The sequence below is a fragment of the Gastrolobium bilobum genome, unplaced genomic scaffold (genome assembly GCF_033153095.1).
Source record: "Gastrolobium bilobum isolate Gb01-03AN ecotype WA unplaced genomic scaffold, APGP_CSIRO_Gbil_v1 utg35675, whole genome shotgun sequence".
Classification (NCBI taxonomy): domain Eukaryota; kingdom Viridiplantae; phylum Streptophyta; class Magnoliopsida; order Fabales; family Fabaceae; genus Gastrolobium; species Gastrolobium bilobum.
In genome coordinates, this window is record NW_026895600.1 from 32,745 (window position 1) to 52,075 (window position 19,331).

At 36.6% G+C, this 19,331-nt stretch overlaps 1 protein-coding gene across 1 annotated transcript; it reads right to left on the reverse strand.

Annotated features, from left to right (window-relative positions):
• Window positions 1-856: 856 nt before the first annotated feature.
• Window positions 857-13,948, reverse strand: LOC133318637 (AP-1 complex subunit mu-2). Its single transcript, XM_061520665.1, has 11 exons — window positions 13,570-13,948; window positions 13,157-13,303; window positions 12,992-13,054; window positions 12,720-12,896; window positions 12,523-12,626; window positions 2,989-3,096; window positions 2,772-2,868; window positions 2,543-2,640; window positions 2,221-2,362; window positions 2,003-2,125; window positions 857-1,443 (listed from the first exon to the last, which is right to left on the reverse strand). Exons 1-11 carry the CDS (start codon window positions 13,696-13,698, stop codon window positions 1,345-1,347), a joined length of 1,287 nt encoding a protein of 428 aa, XP_061376649.1. The 5' UTR covers window positions 13,699-13,948; the 3' UTR covers window positions 857-1,344.
• Window positions 13,949-19,331: the final 5,383 nt, after the last annotated feature.

The following is a 19,331-nucleotide window of genomic DNA, read 5'->3' on the forward strand; positions in this document are numbered from 1 at the left end:
ACTATTTTATGTAATAACCCATCGATTTTTTAATTAATATTACTAACTTCAAATTTTATTTTCTAGGAATAAAAGATTATACTTACTTTTTTTTGAATACATACTCTACCTACTCATCTTTAATATCATTAAATCAAAATTTAAACTAACCTTCACTCATTCTCTCTCCTCTTAAAATTCTGATTTAAAGATATTTGAATGAAATAGATGAAATACTCATAAAAAAAAGTAGACATAACATTTTATTCCTATTTTCTAAATTATACTAGGTATTTTAAAAGAATCTTTAAATTCAATGAGTAAAGATGTTATTTGCGCTCCATTACACTATTTTTACGTTGATTAATGATGTCCGGATTTCTAGCTGAAAAAATATAGGGAAAAGTGTCTATACTTTTAAATTACACAACTTACATCCTTTCACTCTCACAAAGAGGTGGGACCCACAACTTTATTTTTTTTGTCAACTCTCTCTCCTCCTTTATCTATCTCTTTCTCTCTCTTAAAATGACACAACTTTACATCCTTCAAAATTATACACACTTTTCCCAAAAATATATTGTTTGGTTAACAGACTAAGAATCAAGCTATTAATCAAAAAGTAATTTATTTTCTCTCACCATTCGGCTGGTATCAGTTAAGGGAACAGAGCTCCACTTTCCCCCAAACTGGCCATTCAAGAATTCAGAATGTAAGGCTCCTGTAGAATGGAATCACTCCACGAATAGTATGTAAGTATTGTCTTTGTTTAGCTTAATATCCAAATAAAATCATCCAAATTCTTTGAAGCTTACCCTAATGTTATACTGCAACCTTATACACCCGGAAGAGAAAACACAACTATGCTTTTCTGCAATTGACCTGTAATGCTGTATGAATATATAGTTAAAAATACATCTATTGTTTATCGTTCAGACACGGGTTGTGGCACAGCACAATCATTTCCCTCTCTATAATTTGTCTCTCGAAGTCATTAACTTAGTAATACAAAAGCCAAGAATTCTTTTTAAAATGTAAATCAAATTACACTCTGAAGACAGTGGAAAAAGATGGAGAGATTGTGATTACAAAGAGGGGCCTAAAAAGTAAAAAAGAGAATCAATCATTTTCTTAATCAAAACAGATTGGACCGTAGGGACTTACTAGAGTATTGGCTTACACTTCCCAATTCATGATTTTCAGTTGACACCAAATTTCAAGACAATGAGCAACTTATAATCTGCTGTGGTTGGCCAAATAAATTCTAATAATTCCGTGCAAAACTCCCTCCGCCATCCACCAGCTTTGATCACTGAATGATACAATTATTTGGTGGATTTCAAATACCAAACGAGGGTACATATCTCAAATAAGCCTCAGCTCATACTCTCCAGCCATTGTTATGTATCTCACCCATGGAAGAGCCTGATACCCACTTTTCTCAATGATCTTCAAATATCTTACCTACAAAACAAAACATTTACATGTCAATTAGCATCTTGATTGAAGCAATCAAAGCCTCATTTAACTGAACATCGCTATATATGGTAAACTTAACAATGATTACAACATTATATCATGTGTATGCTGATGTTTCATTCAGATGACCTAGTCTTGTGCATTTCATATTGCTACTACACAAAAACATTAATCATTGAAAAATCATAAAATTATGTATATATTAATTTCAGATCCATTTACGATGTTAAATTTTTTTTTCCCATTAGTAATTCTTTTCTAATTTAATATCACAATCTATAACACTATGTTCGAACTGAATATCAGCTCAACTTGAAAACAAATTGGAACTATAAAAGATTCATCTAGTTCACTGGAATGATTACTGCAGCTCTCAAGAAATAATCAAAATGATAGGTGAGACACCAACAGAGAGTAAAGAAAGGGAAGGAGTGAATGAAAGATATACAATACAGGAAATATTCATCTTTTAATCAGACAGAGACACAGACCGGCTTAAAAATTTTCAAAATATTAAGAAATTTTTCTGCACATATAGCCATACCTGTATCCCAGATACAGTAAAATATGGTATCTCAAATTTTACACGTATAGGAGCTTTTCTCTCGGGAGTTGCTTCCTCGTCTGTTATACTGGGAAGATGAAACTCTGCTCTTAACATGTACTCCTGTGATCAAACAAGAGAACCAAATCCATTAATTCATAATCAAAGTTAAGGTATCAATTATGGGTGTTATTAGCCACTTCCAAGTGAACTAATACCTTGCCTCCAGGAAAGGATCTTATTTTCCAGAGTAATGCATCTTTTTCAGGAGCATATGATGCAGTTCCCATTGAGGTCCGAACATTTGGATTGGTAGCATCAACAGGCACAGGCAACTCAATCTCTACGTTTGTGGCAGTGCTGTAAAATTAATTTCTATGAGTAGTTGGGGAAGTAAAGACAGATAGGGTGATATAAAATCTAGAGCAAACAACTTGGAATTAGTACATAAATTGAAGATAAGCAGTTCTCCAGTCTTCCATCGAGGAAAAGCGGTGAAAAAAGGACCAGATATAAGAGAAAAAAGCAATATCAGTTTACCTACGTTCCTTAAACTGACTCCTAGCTTTTACCATAATCTCAATCCGACTTTTCGAATGCTTTTCAACTTGTGCTTCCACCCATAATAAAGGCTTAACCTGGAAACAAAGATAGTAGAATCAACAGACTTTGGAATTTTTTTTAAGAATGTGTATGTATTTATGCATGTATATATATGTATGTCACACTCAACCAGAAATATATTTCATATCCAGAGAGGAAGATGAACCTGAGTGCTGAGCCTATATGTCATCAAATCAAATGATCCATCTGGCGGGATAAAGGAAATCGTTCGATCGTTCTCAAATCGGGCCAAACGCACACACCTTTGTCAAGTGTCAGCACATAATTTGAAAACTAGAGTCAAGAATAGATATAAACATGCTTAAATTTGCACCCAAAATTACCAATCAGTTAATATAGGAAAAAGAGTCAAGCTTACATACTGATGAAATTTGATGTCCTCCAAGTCAATTGCTTTTCCCTTGGTTGCTCTACCTTGTGCCTCTAATAATACTCTATCATTTAAGCCAAGTTTACATTCAGGCATACCACTGCATTATACATGCCATAAATGGTATATTAGAGTTTTCAGATAAACACTCAATCACAAAAGTTGATTAAATTAATAGATACTTCAAACCAAATGTACAGTCTTCCAGACCACTATCAACTGTAAAAGTAGGGTGCAATGGGTAAAGTGGTTGGATCTATCTACAATATATCTAATGGTGAAATGTTTAGCACCAACTCCTAATGAAAGCTTCTAAAGTACTAAATGAATGAAGCAATCTGAGCATAGTACTAGTCCATAAACCAACACGTTGGATGGAGCAATCAATTTTAAAGAAACTAGCTGTAATGTTACTTGAAACTGAACTCTATTCTTCAGAAATGGGCTAAGTCCCACTGAAATCGCTGAACAGCTGAAGAAATCATTCCTATAGTTGAAATGAACTAGCAGGGCTGAGCTGAGGTATCCATCAAATAGTGATAGAAGAGTAAGGGAGAAGATAGTATGGCTTATATTGGCGATACCAAGAATTCTAAATCTATTAAGACAAGCAACCCAAACTTAAGACTCAGGTAATCCTAATTTAGAATAGGAAATAGAGCCAAACTAAACCTAAATTCAAAAATTACCGATAATTTATCCCTAAAATCCCCACTACAAACCCCAATTCCCAATTTACAGTTACATAGTAATTTCATAAATTGATATAAAAAATAACAAATATCATCCCCAAACACTGCATTTGTGATATCCCTAAAAATTGACAAAAATCCATTATGATTGAAGAAGCCTTTATTGAAAGCTTGACTTTCACACAAGCAAAAAATGTTAGTTTGGCATGCTCTATGAACAAGAGCACCATTTACCATATCCTCGCTAGAAAAATGCTTTTTAATTAGTCTTTGCATTTATTACTGTAAAGAACTTTGAGATACACCACCCCAAAAGCTAGCTCAAAGGGTGGGAGTGCCCAAAGCCTTATAAACTCCACATTAGTTGCTCATACAACCAATGTGGGACTATAAATCTCAACACGCCCCCTCACACGAGAGCCCATTGGGCTTGAAGAGTGGAAGATGCAACAGGCCCAGCCAACCTGTGCTAAGAAAGTCCACAAGAGAAAGTGGGCGGCGGCGAGGCTCTGATACCATATTAAGAAGTTTTTGTATATTGATATTGAATAAATTACATGAGTGAGTATTTATACAAGAAAGAATCGCTAAGAATGACTAAGCGATGACTAATCAATCCTATCACAATCCTAATCACAATCAATTCTAATCAATCATAATCAATCCTAATCAATCATAATCAATCCTAATTAATAGGAAATAAAAACGGAAACATGTTTGAATTCTAATTTTCTACACTCCCCCTCAAGTTGGGAGGTAAATATTGATCATTCCCAACTTGCCAATCAAGTCTTCGAATGCTGGACGGTGTAGGCCCTTGGTAAGGACATCTGCCGTTTGCTCTTTGGTTGGAACATATATCAAATGCACACTTCCATCATCTAATTTTTCTTTGATGAAGTGACGATCAACTTCCACGTGCTTTGTTCGATCATGATGCACAGGATTTTGAGCAATGCTAACAGCTGCCTTGTTGTCACAATATAGTTTTATTGGTAGGGAATATGAAATCTTCAACTCTTGAAGAAGTCTTCTTAACCAGATTCCTTCACAAACTCCATGAGCTAAAGCTCGAAATTCTGCTTCAGCACTACTTCTTGCAACCACTGTTTGCTTTTTGCTTCTCCAAGTAACAAGATTTCCCCACACATAGGTGCAATAGCCTGAGGTAGATCTTCTGTCTACTGATGAGCCTGCCCAATCTGCATCAGTGTAGATTTCAATTGTCCTTTTATACCCCTTTTTAAAGAATAATCCTCTTCCTGGAGTATTCTTGAGGTATCTAAGCACCCTATAGACTGCACTAAGATGCTTCTCCTTGGGTGAGTGCATGAATTGACTAATCATACTCACCGCAAAGGCAATGTCAGGACGCGTATGAGATAAGTAGATTAGTTTACCAACCAATCGCTGATATTGTTCTTTATCCACCTCATTCCCATCTTCAATACCTAACTTGGTATTAGGTTCCACAGGTGTCTTAGCAGGTTTACACCCTAACATTCCTGTTTCCAACAAAAGATCTAGAACATATTTCTTTTGTGTTAGAGTGATGCCTGTTTTGCTCCTAGCAACTTCCATACCAAGGAAATATTTGAGAGTGCCAAGGTCTTTGAGTTCAAATTGAGCTGCTAGAAATTTCTTCAAGGTGTTCAATTCCTCAATATCATCACCTGTAAGAATTATATCATCTACATATACAATAAGAATAGCAATTTTACCATCCTTAGAGTGTTTGTGGAAGAGAGTATGATCAGTCTGTGCTTGAATGAAGCCTCTTCTTTTGACTGCTTGTGTGAATTTGTCGAACCATTCTCTGGGAGACTGTTTCAATCCATATAGAGACTTTTTTAGTTTACACACTGATTCATTTCCCCTTTCAAAACCAGGTGGAGGATCCATATAGACTTCTTCATGTAAGTCACCATTTAGGAATGCATTCTTCACATCTAACTGTTGCAGAGGCCAATCTAGATTGGCAGCAAGAGATAAGAGAACTCGGATGGTATTGACTTTAGCAACCGGAGCAAAAGTCTCATGATAATCTATCCCATGAGTCTGAGTGAAACCCTTTGCAACCAATCTTGCCTTGTATCTGTTGATGCTATTATCTGCATTGAATTTTATTGTAAACACCCATTTGCATCCTACTGCCTTTTTTCCTTTGGGTAGGGTCACTATCTCCCAAGTTCCATTTCTTTCTAAAGCATTCATTTCTTCAAAGACAGCATCCCTCCATTTTTTATCATTGAGAGCCTCATGTATATTTCTCGGTATCTTTGTACTATCCAACATAGTATTGAAAGCACGAAACCCTGGGGACAACTTTCCATATGAAATATGATTAGAAATAGGATGAGTAGTACAAGATCGAGTACCTTTTCTGAGAGCAATGGGCAAGTGTAGATCATTTTCACCATGACACTCAAGTATTGGGGTGCTGGAACTAGAACATGGTTCAGAATCCTGGCAGTGTAGAGGCTCTGGGTTATTCACACTTTGAGGAGGCTTTCGCCTGCTATAAACTTGTCCCCATGTTGAGGAGGCTCCTGATGGTGAGGATTCTGTAGCTCCCCCTGTTTCCAAAAGTAGAGGTAATACTGTGGCATTAATAGGTTCCCATGACTGATCTTCATCTACTCCTATAGACTCCCCCTGAAGAGAAGTCGAGGGGAAGAAAGGGTCATTCTCAGAAAAAGTGACATCCATAGAGACAAAGACCTTACGAAGAGAGGGTGAATAACACTTATAGCCACGTTGAGTAGGAGAATAACCAATAAAGACACACTGGAGAGACTTAGGATCAAGCTTAGACCGTTGATGGGAGGGAATATGGACAAATACAACACAACCAAATAACTTGAGAGGTAAGGAGGAGACACCTCGGAAGGAAGGGAAGATACGAACAAGACTAGAAAGAGGAGACTGAAATTTCAGAATGCGAGATGGCATTCGATTTATCAGATACGAGGCAGTGAGAACTGCCTCTCCCCAAAGATATTTAGGAACACTCGTGGTAAACATAAGAGCCCGAGCAACTTCAAGGAGATGTCGGTTTTTTCTTTCCGCAACTCCGTTTTGTTGGGGTGTGTCAGGACACGAGCTTTGGTGAAGGATGCCATGTTGGGAAAGATATTCTCCAAGAATAGAGTTAAAATACTCTTTGCCATTATCTGTACGAAGAATTTGTATAGCAACTTGGAATTGGGTTTGAACCATGGCATGAAATTTTTTAAACACGGATGCAGCATCGGACTTATCCTTTAGAAGATACACCCAACAAACTCGAGAATGGTCATCAATGAAGGTAATGAACCATCGAGTACCTGAAATATTTTTAACACGGGCTGGACCCCATATGTCGCTATGAATTAAGGAAAATGGAGAAGAGTCATGGTGAACTTTAGAAGGATAATGAGCACAAGTATGCTTGGCAAGTTGACAAATATCACAAGAAAACAAACTTGGACTTTTATTAATAAATAAGTTTGGCAACAACTTCTGAAGATAAATAAAATTTGGATGGCCTAGCCTACGATGCCACAGCATAACATCATTACATGAATCAAAAGGAAACATAGAGTTTTTTTCTACGAAAACAGCTTCATGAGTCACATCCTCCTCAAAGTAGTAAAGTCCACCATCCTCTCTAGCACTGCCAATCATCCTCTCCGAGTCCTGTTCCTGAAAAACACAACCATGTGGAAAGAATTTAGCAAAGCAATGCAACTCAGAGGTGAGCTTGCTAATGGAAATGAGATTACAAGTCAGAGAAGGAACATAAAGAACTGATGTCAAAGTAATCAGCTCAGAAAGTTTAATGGTTCCGTGTCCCGCAATCTGGGAAAAACTGCCATCGGCGATCTTGACCCGAGAAGGTTCAGAATATGGAGTGTATGAACAAAACAAGCCAAGATTACCTGTCATATGATCAGAGGCTCCAGAATCAAGGATCCAATGATTTTGACTATCAACATGGAAAGTTGTACCTTGCTGGACCACATGACTAGTGGCCTTAGGAGGTTGCTCGTGGTAATAAAAAGAGTGTTTTGAGGAAGCCATGAATAAAAAGAGGGTTGACCGTTGATGAAAAATCAAGTTTTGTAAACTTTTGATCTGACCTCTGGAACAGGAAGGGGAGAAGCCGGCGAGAAGGTGTGTGCAAGTCGCGACGGAAAAAAAACGTCTGGAAGGCGGCGCGTGGTGGCGCGTGCAGCGGCTGACGGCGATGGGTCCAGCGGCGGTCGACTCGTCGGATCCTTCTGAGTCGAATGGTCACCTCACTTTTTTGATCGGAGGTAAGTAAACTAGGTTTCTGTGTTGGACAGATTCAAGGCGGTGTTTAGGAGGTGTTTGACGGTGATGGAAGTGTTTGGATGGTTATTTCAGATTTGAATTAGGGTAGGAACGAACCCGCTCTGATACCATGTAAAGAACTTTGAGATACACCACCCCAAAAGCTAGCTCAAAGGGTGGGAGTGCCCAAAGCCTTATAAACTCCACATTAGTTGCTCATACAACCAATGTGGGACTATAAATCTCAACAATTACAAGCATACCATGCTTCCTATCTATTGTGTACAAAATAATGAAAAAAAAAAAAAGCAAAGTGCATCCATGCTTCTTCTAGGAAGATTCTAGGTGTCATGACTTGATTTAAAAGTTGGTGTTTCACTTAATAGCCAAGTGACAACTTCAACAAACAGTGAAGATTTTGCACAATGTAAGAATAGGAAACATTGCCATTGCAAAGAATGATGAATGGTTATCAAAGTTAAGAAACTTAACTTCACAATTTATTACTAAGCACATTAACAAATGGTGGAGATTTATTTGTTCTTCATGTAAAGCCTGAGAATCTTCCTATAAGAAAGTGATTTTAATAATATATGGTTTCAAAGAAAAGGAGTTCTTATAACCATGAGATTCCTTGAAGAAGGATTTCCTGAAAGAAATTGTTTCCAATAATTGGGAGTTTGTTCATTAACATTTTATTGAATACTGAGCAAAAGCATCGAAATACATTTGTGATTTAAATCCTTATTATCTATATACACTACGATTCATATTATTTTTTGTTAGTGGTGCTTGACTATCCTTATAAGTTATAACTTCGCCTATGTTGTGCTTTTTGCAAATCTTTACATGACCGGTCCTAAGCCTGGATAAAAGATGAGGGTTAGGCAATCGACAACCCACTTAAAACTTTATTGGATCTGTTGGGAACTCAAAACCCCTCATCATGAGAGTTTACTCTAGGAGGAACCATAGGGGAGCCAAACCCTCTCAGCTGCTTGTATAAACCGTCCATAATGAGTGGAGTAGGATGCAATTACTGTATGGTAGTAGGAAAACGGGATAAGGCAGTGGGCTATAACTATAGGGGATTAGGAGGTTATAAAAGAAGATTGTGGGAGATCTAGGAGGATAGGAGTTAAGTAGAAGAAGTAGAGAAGTGTACGAAGAGAATGCCTCTTGAATGCATGCCCATTATTTGTTGTAAACTTCCACTGGTGTAATTTGTTTCGGCATGTACTTTTCCAAAAAGTACAATTTTCCTCACATTGCAAAGGCTTCATAAGCAAAAAAATAATCTTAGAAAGATGCTCACATCAGATCATTGGCTGAAATCAAATACATCAAAAGACCCTAAGGGAAAAAGTGCGACTGACACTGTACTTATGCCATCATTTTGGAATGATGTTATTCATTCTTTAAAGGTTATGAGGCCTCTTGTGCGGATGCTTAGACTTGTTGATAATGAAAGAAGGCCCGCAATGGGATATATATTGAAGCATTGGATATGGCCAAGGAAGCAATTCAAAAATCTTTCAATGGAAATGAAGATAAATACAAGGATGTTTTTGCTATAATTGATAGAAGATGGGACTGCCAATTTCATCATCCATTACATGCTTTGCAGGCCATTATCTGAACCCTGAATACTTTTATGCCAATCCAAAAATTGATGATGATGCTGAATTGATAGTTGGACTATATAAATGCATTGACAAGCTAAGTGCAAATATGGATCAGGTGGACAAGATACATGGACAAATGGAAAAATATAGGAGTGCAAAAGGCCTTATTGGTATGAATACAGCAATAAGACAAAGGAATAAAATCACTTCTGGTAAGTAAAAGCACACGTATTTGATCACTTTAAGCTTTTATTTAACAAGTTGTAATGTTAACAAGTTGCAATTTGCATTACAGCTCAATGGTGGAAGTCGTATGGAGCACATGTTCCGAATTTGCGAAACCTTGTTGTTAGAGTGTTGGGCTTAACTTGTAGCTCATCAGGATGTGAGCGTAATTGGAGTACTTTTGAGCATGTAAGTATTTGTTAAATGATTTTTGTTTGTAGGGTTTATACCATGATTGTGAAACTAATATTCTTTATTGGAAATTGTAAACTAGATTCATTCTAAGAAGAGAAGCAGGCTTGAGCATCAAAGGTTGCAAGACTTAGTCTTTATTAAGTATAATCAAGCTCTTAAAGAACGTTTTGAGAGTCGTGATTTGGTTGATCCCATTGTCCTAAAAGACATTGATGAAAGTAATGAATGTTGGTGGGAGAAGTGGGTAAGATGCAGAAAGTGAGTTCGTTTTTTATGATGATACATTGAATTGGGGAGATATTGCTAATGTAACTGGGGCTAATGAGCCTATAACTTACACTAGGCAGCATACTAGATTCAGGAAGGAAGCTGCCTCTATGCCATCAAGCTCTAAGGGAATAAGGGTTGAACAGATTGAAGAAGGTGATAACGAAGAAATAGAAGATGAGAATGAACAGATCTAAAAAATTTAATACTAGTGAAGAAAGTGAGGGTGGAGAAGAACAAGACTTTGAAGAAATGTTTGATGATGATTCTGATTAGTTCTTTTCCTTCTTGACTTTGATAGAGCCATTGAAAATTTGTATTTGACTCTACTTGGATCCTTTATGTTCCTAGAATGTTATTTAGTTTCCTTCAATGAACTAATATGTTGCTTCCTTTATGTTCCTTTAATCTTTGTTTTGAATGTGTAGTATCATACTTTTCATTCCTCATTTCCTCCAATTTTGGGTGATTTCTTATCTTATAGCATTTATATATCTGGTATAATTTATTATAAGTATTTATATAGACTTCACAGTAGCGGCTTTACCGCTACCCGTTATACCGCTATAGCTTTTTTGGGGTCGGCCGCTACCCGCTATTTAAAACTATCGCTTTGTTACAAAGGTTCCATTTATAGAGCTAGATTGGGGGCAAACAATTTGAGATGTTGTTCTTCCTCTTCACCATGCTGATGATGAAGTGACAGAAGCAACATTACTGAATGGTTTGCGAGGAGAAATTCGCAAAGACGTGAGGATGTGTTTTGTTGATGATTAGGTCAGATGATAACTTTGACCAGAAGAGCATAAGAAAAGGAGGTTGTTTGGGGTCAAGTAGGATCAGTGGGTGGACAAATTGAAGGTGGGAACAGGTCGTGGTGGTGGGATTGACACTAGAGCAGCCTTGACTCGTAATTAGGCAATTGGTGGATGGGAAAACACGGCCCATTCGGCCAATGGTGACTCTTAAGGCATTCCATTTATCTCTAGCCATTTATATGACTTATGAATTGAAGCTATCGATGTGGTCAAGATGCTTCAAACAATGACACTCGGGTGGAAGTCCTCTCACATCACCTATCCTCGTTCTTCACCTTGAGGATAATGTGAGTTTTGGAGGGGGTATTGATCGGCCTGAAAGTGATGAGTGAGTTAGTTAGCTAGGGAATTTTTCTAAAGGGAATGAGTGGAGTGGGGTATGCATGTATGAGTAAATATTAGGGAAATAGGATCTCTTGGAGCCTAGGCTTGTTGGTTCTAAGGGTGAGCTAGGGGTCTTTAGTGTCAATTGGTGTTAGTAAAAAGAGGCTATGCCTCCATTGAAGCAATAAAATCAGTGTGTTCATTTTGGGTTCCATCACATACCAACACCTTTTTTTTGGATAGAGTGCATATCAACAACATTAGCATTGTTGATTTTCTCAATTGTAGAATCAACAATTTCAATATTGATAAAACTACATTTTCTCCACCAAAACCAAATATCAGGGAAGAAGAATACGAGTCCAACACATTCTAGACTGAAAATTAAATATTACAAGTTTGTAGTAACTTACAAGCAAATTCCACTATAAAACCTCGGAAAATTTTTGCACAATTAATACATCCCATCCGATTTCTTTTTGGAAGCTCAAAGCTCCCTCTGAAGTTAAGGTTTTTATTAGTAAAAAGTGTAGTAAATAAGATTAATATTAACGATCTGTTATAGGTGGATTAGCATAAGACTTTGTCTCCATATGTTTATGTGTTACCAAAGTTTAGAAGTTACCAATGATCTATTAGCATTAGGGTTTTGGGACGAGAAAGTAGGATAAGGTGTCGTGAAGATTATGATCTATTCATAGGCATGCAGTGCATTGGAAATGCTAGAATTCTCAACCAGTGATTCTTTGAAAAAGAATAGTTTTCCCTGCTTTATATGTTAGTTTATACATATGGTTTTCTAAGGGAGTTTCTATGTCAGATATTTAGAGAGATGTAAGAGCTCTTTTGAGATGCTATTTGTTTGGTTTTCTTCATTTTTTTTTCCTGTTAAGGAAATTCCTGATCCTCCTATTCTGCATTCTTCTTCAATTTTCACTCTTAATAAAATCTTATCTATCCCCCTGCCCCCTCAAGAAAAAACCTACGTCAACCATATTGCTAAATGCTAACCCAGTAAACTAGTAGCCTATCTCAATAGCTTGAAATTCAATAGTTCTCAAAGAAAGTAAAGTAGAAGACAAACCTCAAATACGTTCTCATCTTCAATGCCCCAACAACATCAGACCTAATTATTTGTCCATTGCTATTGACAAGTATGTTAACACTCTCCACCACATCCAAGAAAACCTGTAAAAATAAAGGAAAAGAAGAGTATTAAATGGTTGCTTAGACCATCAGATTCAAGACAAAGTGATACATCTTCGCCCTTCTAATGGTCACCTCATTTTTCTTGTAGTTTATCCCTTCACTGCGCCAGGATACAGCATTTGTTACAGCCATGGGAGGTCTCTGTGTAACTTCCATTCTATAAGCATCTGTCTTGATAAATTCACTAAGAATCTTTGCCTCGGTGTATTGGGGATATCCAAAGTCCATAATTTCATCAAGTAGTTCGTACTGCCAAGGACACAAGAAATCAGAATTTTGCCTAAATGAATGATAGACCTTAATGAATTAATGCAACTGATAACAAAGATACAATGGCATTTTACCACAACAACAAAGTTATCCCTAAGAGATTCCTCTTCCAATTCTTCAAAATAATGCTTAAACACCTGCCACAAAGACAACGATCATTCCAATCAATCATTATACGCAAAATCTATACAAGTTTTCAATTCAAAATATTCATAACCATAATTACCAACAACGCTTACATCAACTATACGATGCAGGAAGAAAAGGAGACTAGCGGCATTGCAGTTTTGTCTGGTTGCTATCATGAGGTAAACATTGATATGCTGTATAAACATGTAGGTCACGCCATTATCATATACAACTGGATCTTGAGACTGCGGATCACCCTGGCACAATTTCGAAACAAACTTCACAATTCATCTTCCCAAACTAAAACGCTAAAGGACTCGCAAACAATAATCGAAATTTTCCATTCCGATTCCCCCACTATTAGCACGAAATTCAGCAAGCTTTGGTGCACAGATTAATAATTGCATGAAAAAATAAGCAGAAATTGAAGAAAAAGAAATATTAATATTGATCAAAACGGCATCGGAAACAAAGTTCAGAAAATTGAGGCGTTACTCATGCTAATTTGAATTCAGAAATGAACCTCTTTCTCGATGAGCTTGGTGAAGAAGCGTTCGGCTTCGACGGCGGTTACATCGCCACGGTAGTCGCGCCAAATGAGAACACGGCCTTTGATGTCGAGTAGGAACAGAGCAGAGGCTGCCCCTGCCATTGGAGCGTGGTTCCGAGCCTAGATCGGATCGGATCCGAAACAGAAATGGATCAAGATCTGATCAGTGTTGCGAAGAAGAAGAAGATGTGGGAAAACACTAGGTTCATCGAGCCATGTTTGAAGCTAAACCATTCTGTTTCTGCAGTAACGGATTGTAGCTTCGTGTTTTGTTTGTAGTAATTATACCTTTTCTATAGTTGCAATTTATCAAGACGTTCGATTCAGGGTGCGGGGTGTTGAAGCTCCAAAGAACAAGTGCAAAGTGTGACCCAACGACGCCGTCCCAATACCAATAAACAATTAATCGACTTGAGGAACATTAAGGAAACTAAACGACATGTCGTCTGTTTTGTCATTTACCTTCGTTTTAACATTTTCTCTTGAAAGTTTGAAGTGACAAATCGGAAGCGCAGACAATTGTAAGTTTGTAAGTACGTAAATTTATACCAATTTACATATATACATTATGCCACACAATTGTTAGGTAATAGAATATCATAGAGTTAAAATAGAGTTGGGAGAAATAGGAATTCTAAGATACTATTAACTAGGGGTGGCAATTTCTGACACGACCCGCTAACCCGACCCAGACCCGACACGAAATTTTCGTGTTTGGGTCAACCTGTTTACTGTTCGGGTCGTGTTCTGGTTGAAGAAAAATAACACAAAAAAATTCGTGTCAGGTTCGGGTCAACCTGCTCTGACCCGCAAATAGTTTTTGTATAAGGTTATTATAGTCATTTTAGTGAGTGGTATAAAAAAAATATTCAAACAACCCTTTTCACTCAGCAGTGACTTTATTGGATGTATATGCTTTTATTGGATGTAAAATCAGTGCCTAAATACAAGTTTTGGATGTGAGTATTCTAAAACTCGTGTCAGATCGGGTCGGGTCGAGTCGTGTTAACATGTGTAATAATGGGTCATGATTACATTATAAGGTTATTCGTGTCGTGTCGTGTCAACCCGTAAAATAAGCGGGTCGTGTTCGGGTTGAGAATTTTGACACGAATAATTAATCGGGTCGTGTTCGGGTTGAGGTTTTGTGAAATTCGGGTCGGGTCGGGTTGACACGAATTGCCACCCCTACTATTAACCACACCAATCGGTCACGTAATTAGAAATTCACGTAATTGCCACCCCTACTATTAACCACACCAATCGATGCTCAAAGAGTTTTAACATGTTCTAGTGTTTCATTATGCATTTCTTGAAACATTTCAGACAACTCATCATATGAAGGCGAAATAGTAGAGCAAGATGAGTTTACCTCGCTTTCAGATTCATTTTTGTCCTCATTTTCCATAAGACATATATGTTGAGTTCCTTTGCTTGATTTCTCCGGTGGTCTCTCATCTTGCATGAAACATAGGTTTGTTTCTTCCTTGGAGCCATCATCAGAAGAACTAGATTTGTCATCCCAAGCAAGATAAACCTTCTTGAAATTCTTTCTATCCTTGCCTTGCTTCTTTTCATATTTGTCTTTCTTTTGAATGTTTGGACAATCCGATTTGTAGTGACCGGTTTTTTCACATTCATAGCAAGTGATGGTGAGTTATGAGGATCCTTCATCTAAAGATCTTCTTCTAGGAGGAAATGCGGGTCTCCTTGAAAAAAATTTCTTAAATTTTTTTCCATAATTCTTCACGAAGAGACTCATCTCATCTTCATCAAGATCACTTTCGGAATCTCTATTTTCTTTTTCCTCATTCTTCTCTTTGCTTGGTGTTGAGGTTTTTAAGGCAATTCCCTTACTTTTCTTGATGGCTTGTACCTTCAAGGTTATCCTACTTAGCTCCATTTCATACTCTTGAAGTTTTCCGAACAAGGTTGCAAGATCCATGGTTTTCAAATCTTTTGATTTCGTTATAGCCGTCAACTTGGGTTGCCATTCCCTATTGTGCACACTTCTCATCACCTTAGCAATTAACTCAACGTTAGTAAAAGATTTATCTAAAGCATTTAGATGAGTGACAAGGTGTGTGAATCTCTTTTTCATACTTTGAATACTTTCATTTTCATTAATCTCAAACATTTCAAATTCTCTAGTGAGTGTATTTAATTTTGTAAATTTAACATCACTAGTTCCTTCATGGGTTATTTGAAGAATATCCCACATTTCCTTAGCATTCTTACAATTTGAAACACGAAAGTATTCATCATGACCTAAGGCATTTATGATCAAGTTTTGAGCTTTAGCATTCCAATTTGCTTTCTTAATTTCATCTTCGGTGTAATTATCTATATCTTCGGTGTAATTATTTATAGTAGGTGGTGTATACCCTTTTTCAACTACATTCCATACTCTTAAATCATTAGATTGAAGAAATATTTTCATCCGACTCTTCCAATAAGAATAATCGACGCCATTGAGAAATGGAGGTCTAGTACTAGAAGATCCCTCGAGGGGTATATCATGGTTCAAAGAAGCCATCCTCAAGGGGTATATCATGGTTCAAAGAAGCCATCCCTTCTCTTGAAGCGGTTAAGCTCTTTACACAAGAGTTCAAGTTCTGATACCACTTGTTGGACAAGTGGCTTCAATACTCAAGAGGGGGTGAATTGAGTTTTACAAAATATTTTCGCAAAGTGCCTCCTTTGATATTTTAAAGACTATTTCTTCAATAAAGTGATTTAATAAGGAAAAATCTAAGTGTGAGAGTGAGTGTAGTGACCAACAAAGTAAGCAAGCGAATATATAAAGACAATCTAAAATGCAATTTCAATACTTAAATAAAGAGGTTAAGATTAGAGAAATTGCAAACTAGATGTATCTTGGTTCGGTCACCACCACCGTGACCTACGTCCAGACTGAAGCCGCTCGATCAATTCTTTTCACTAACTATCAAGCTTGATGGTGCTTGATAAACCACTACAACCTTTCAAGACTTCGGGCTCTTGATGCCTTACAATTTTTCACTTCAATTTTTTTTAGGAATTTGGTTACCTCTCAAGTGTATAGGGTTTACTCCCCTAACTATTCAAGAAATCAAATGAAGGTGTTTAACAATGGCTAAGTACTCTCAAAGTACAAATAATACAAGTTGAAGAACAATGGTTGTTGACACTCTCACAAGAATAAAGCTCAAATATGATTTATGATCAAGATGATTGAAAGTAAGTAAATGATGTGAAATAAAGCAAGAATTATGATCAAGAAATGTGTCCCATCAAGGGGAACAATGGTCACTATTTATAGAAGGCCCTCATGACCCTTTGCACACTCATTTTTGCAAAACTAGCCGTTTATAGCCATTATTTTCGTCCTCTGGTGCAGTAGGAATCGATTCCCAATGAGTGAGAATCGATTCCCAATCTTTCAGATGAGTGGGAAGGAATCGATTCCCAACCTTTTAGAAAGGTTGCGAATACGTTTAAAAATATTCTAAAACCTTTTCAAACATGTTTTTATAAATGCGTAATGCTATAAATCCTTTGTGTAATCAAATGATAATTTAATGCATGCATTTTAACAAATATACGTTTGAGCTTATTCATGCAAGAAGTCAGTTACCCTCACAGTTAATTCTAAGTCCTAAAGTATATTACTTGATAATCCTTGGACTTAGATTCTTCTCTTAAAGCTTGAATATTGAAGGACTTCTTGATTGTTGGATGTTTGTTTCTTTTTTATTGTTGCAACTTGAAGCTTTCCTTTCATGCTTTGTTTGTTATCATCAAAATTCTAGACTTTATGTTCTGCATTGGTTCCACAGTTCTCATTGATTTACTCTTTAACAATCTTATGCCGACATTTCTCCTTTTTTTGGGTTGTGGATGACCCTCTCTAATACATGTTAGCTTTACGTAGTTGTCCTTGGATGTTTGTCCCGGGATTCCAAAACCTCTTATCATACCAAATACTGTATATAATTCTACTACATCCTTTTGTTCAGGTAATTCCATTCCAATCTCAATGGAACAATTAGTACTCTTTATTGGTGACAATGGATTGACATTCGACATATCATTAGGCAAATCATTCGATTTGCCATCTTCCATTTCATCAGGCATGTCATTTCCCACTCCATCATATTCCATTTCATTTGACATGTAGTCATCACTGAAGTTAATACAATCGAATGGATAATCTTCCATGTTGACCTTCATTGAAATAACATGTAAATATTAAAGAATAAAAATTATGGTATTATACAGACAAAAACACAGGAATGGAAGAATAGCGAATCAGCGTACATATAATAATGAATTGTTTATATATAATGAATTGTTTTTATATATGTTTAATGAATGAATTTCTATAAAGTAATGAATTATTAATAATGTACATGTGGATGAAAGCGTGCATATATAGTGAATTATTTCAAAAGAATCACGATTTCCCAAACCTATTTGCAACAATGGAAAGAATTGACTCACGTGTCCGATTATTTGCCTTAGTAGATATTTTTGTTGGAACTGAAGATCAAAGCGTTGTAATGATGAAGAGAGGTGATTCCTAAACCTAGAGATAGAGTGGCAATGGAAGCCTAGAGAGAGAGCCAGAGAGGGATGCGAGAGAGTAAAAATTAGGATTATAAGGGGTGATTATGAATCGTTAGATTTAATTCTAATCTAACGGTGGTAAGATTGGTTGTAAGGATGGTAAACTTACGTGGTGATAAGTATAATTGTCCCTATATTCTATAGAATTATATATAAAAAATATTTTTGTATTAATATATTATGTTTATAATTTTTTATATTTATAAATATTTAAATTTATGTATTTTTTATTCTTTTAAATAATAGAAAATTTGAGAAGGAAAAAGTTTGGGCCGCGGATAAGGCCCAACCCAGCCCGCTAAATAATAGGAATTTAGGGGTTAGGGCCAAATATAGGGATTTACGGACTAGACTGCGGGCTACAACTAATTTTGATATCTCTGATTAACCACACTTATTGGCCAGGTAAGTGTAAATAGGGGTGTTAATGGGTCGAGCCGAATTGAGCCGAGTTTTGGTTTTAAAAGGCTAAGTCTGTGTTTAAATGTGTCAGCCTGACCAAGCCTGTTACCTGTTATGAATATAATTATCGGCTTGTGGCCTGACTTATTTACAAAAAATAAAAGCCTAATTTAGCCTGTTTTAAAAAATAAGACATCACAAATTTATCCAAATAGAATATACAATCTACAGCACTAGTAATTCCATAAATATTCATAAATTCAATGTATATTCAAACATCATAATATAAAACAAAATCATTCAAAAAGTCTATTTAATCAATAAAATGAGGTGAAATGGATTGAGGAGAGAGAAAGAGCTATTACAAGTAGGATAAAAAATATAAAATAAAAAGTAATATACTAGGCCAGCCTAAGAGGCTCTAAGACTGAGTTTTTGAATTGGAGCCTGAGGTCTTTTTATTAAACGAGCTCTTATACAAGTCCAAAGCTGTTTCCAACAACCAATTTTAGGCATATAAACTCAGGCCTTCACGAGTAGAGCCAAAGGTCCCTAAAAGGCCTCTGATTCGTTTATCACCCATAAGTAGGGGTGAAACTGGGCCGGGCCGGCCCACAGGGGCCTACGACTCGGCCTACGTTAGGCCAGACCTGACCTAGTATATTTCGTAAAATATGCCGAATTTGGGCCTTGAAAAAGCTTGTTTAATAAAAAGGCCGTAGGCC

Coding starts and splice junctions, on each gene's coding strand:
- LOC133318637 (XM_061520665.1), bottom strand. CDS start 13,698: ATGGCAGGGGCAGCCTCTGCTCTGTTCCTACTCGACATCAAAGGCCGT. Junction 13,304..13,569: donor CCAAGCTCATCGAGAAAGAG/GTTCATTTCTGA, acceptor AAATTGTGCCAG/GGTGATCCGCAGTCTCAAGA. Junction 2,126..2,220: donor GATCCTTTCCTGGAGGCAAG/GTATTAGTTCAC, acceptor GTTTGATCACAG/GAGTACATGTTAAGAGCAGA.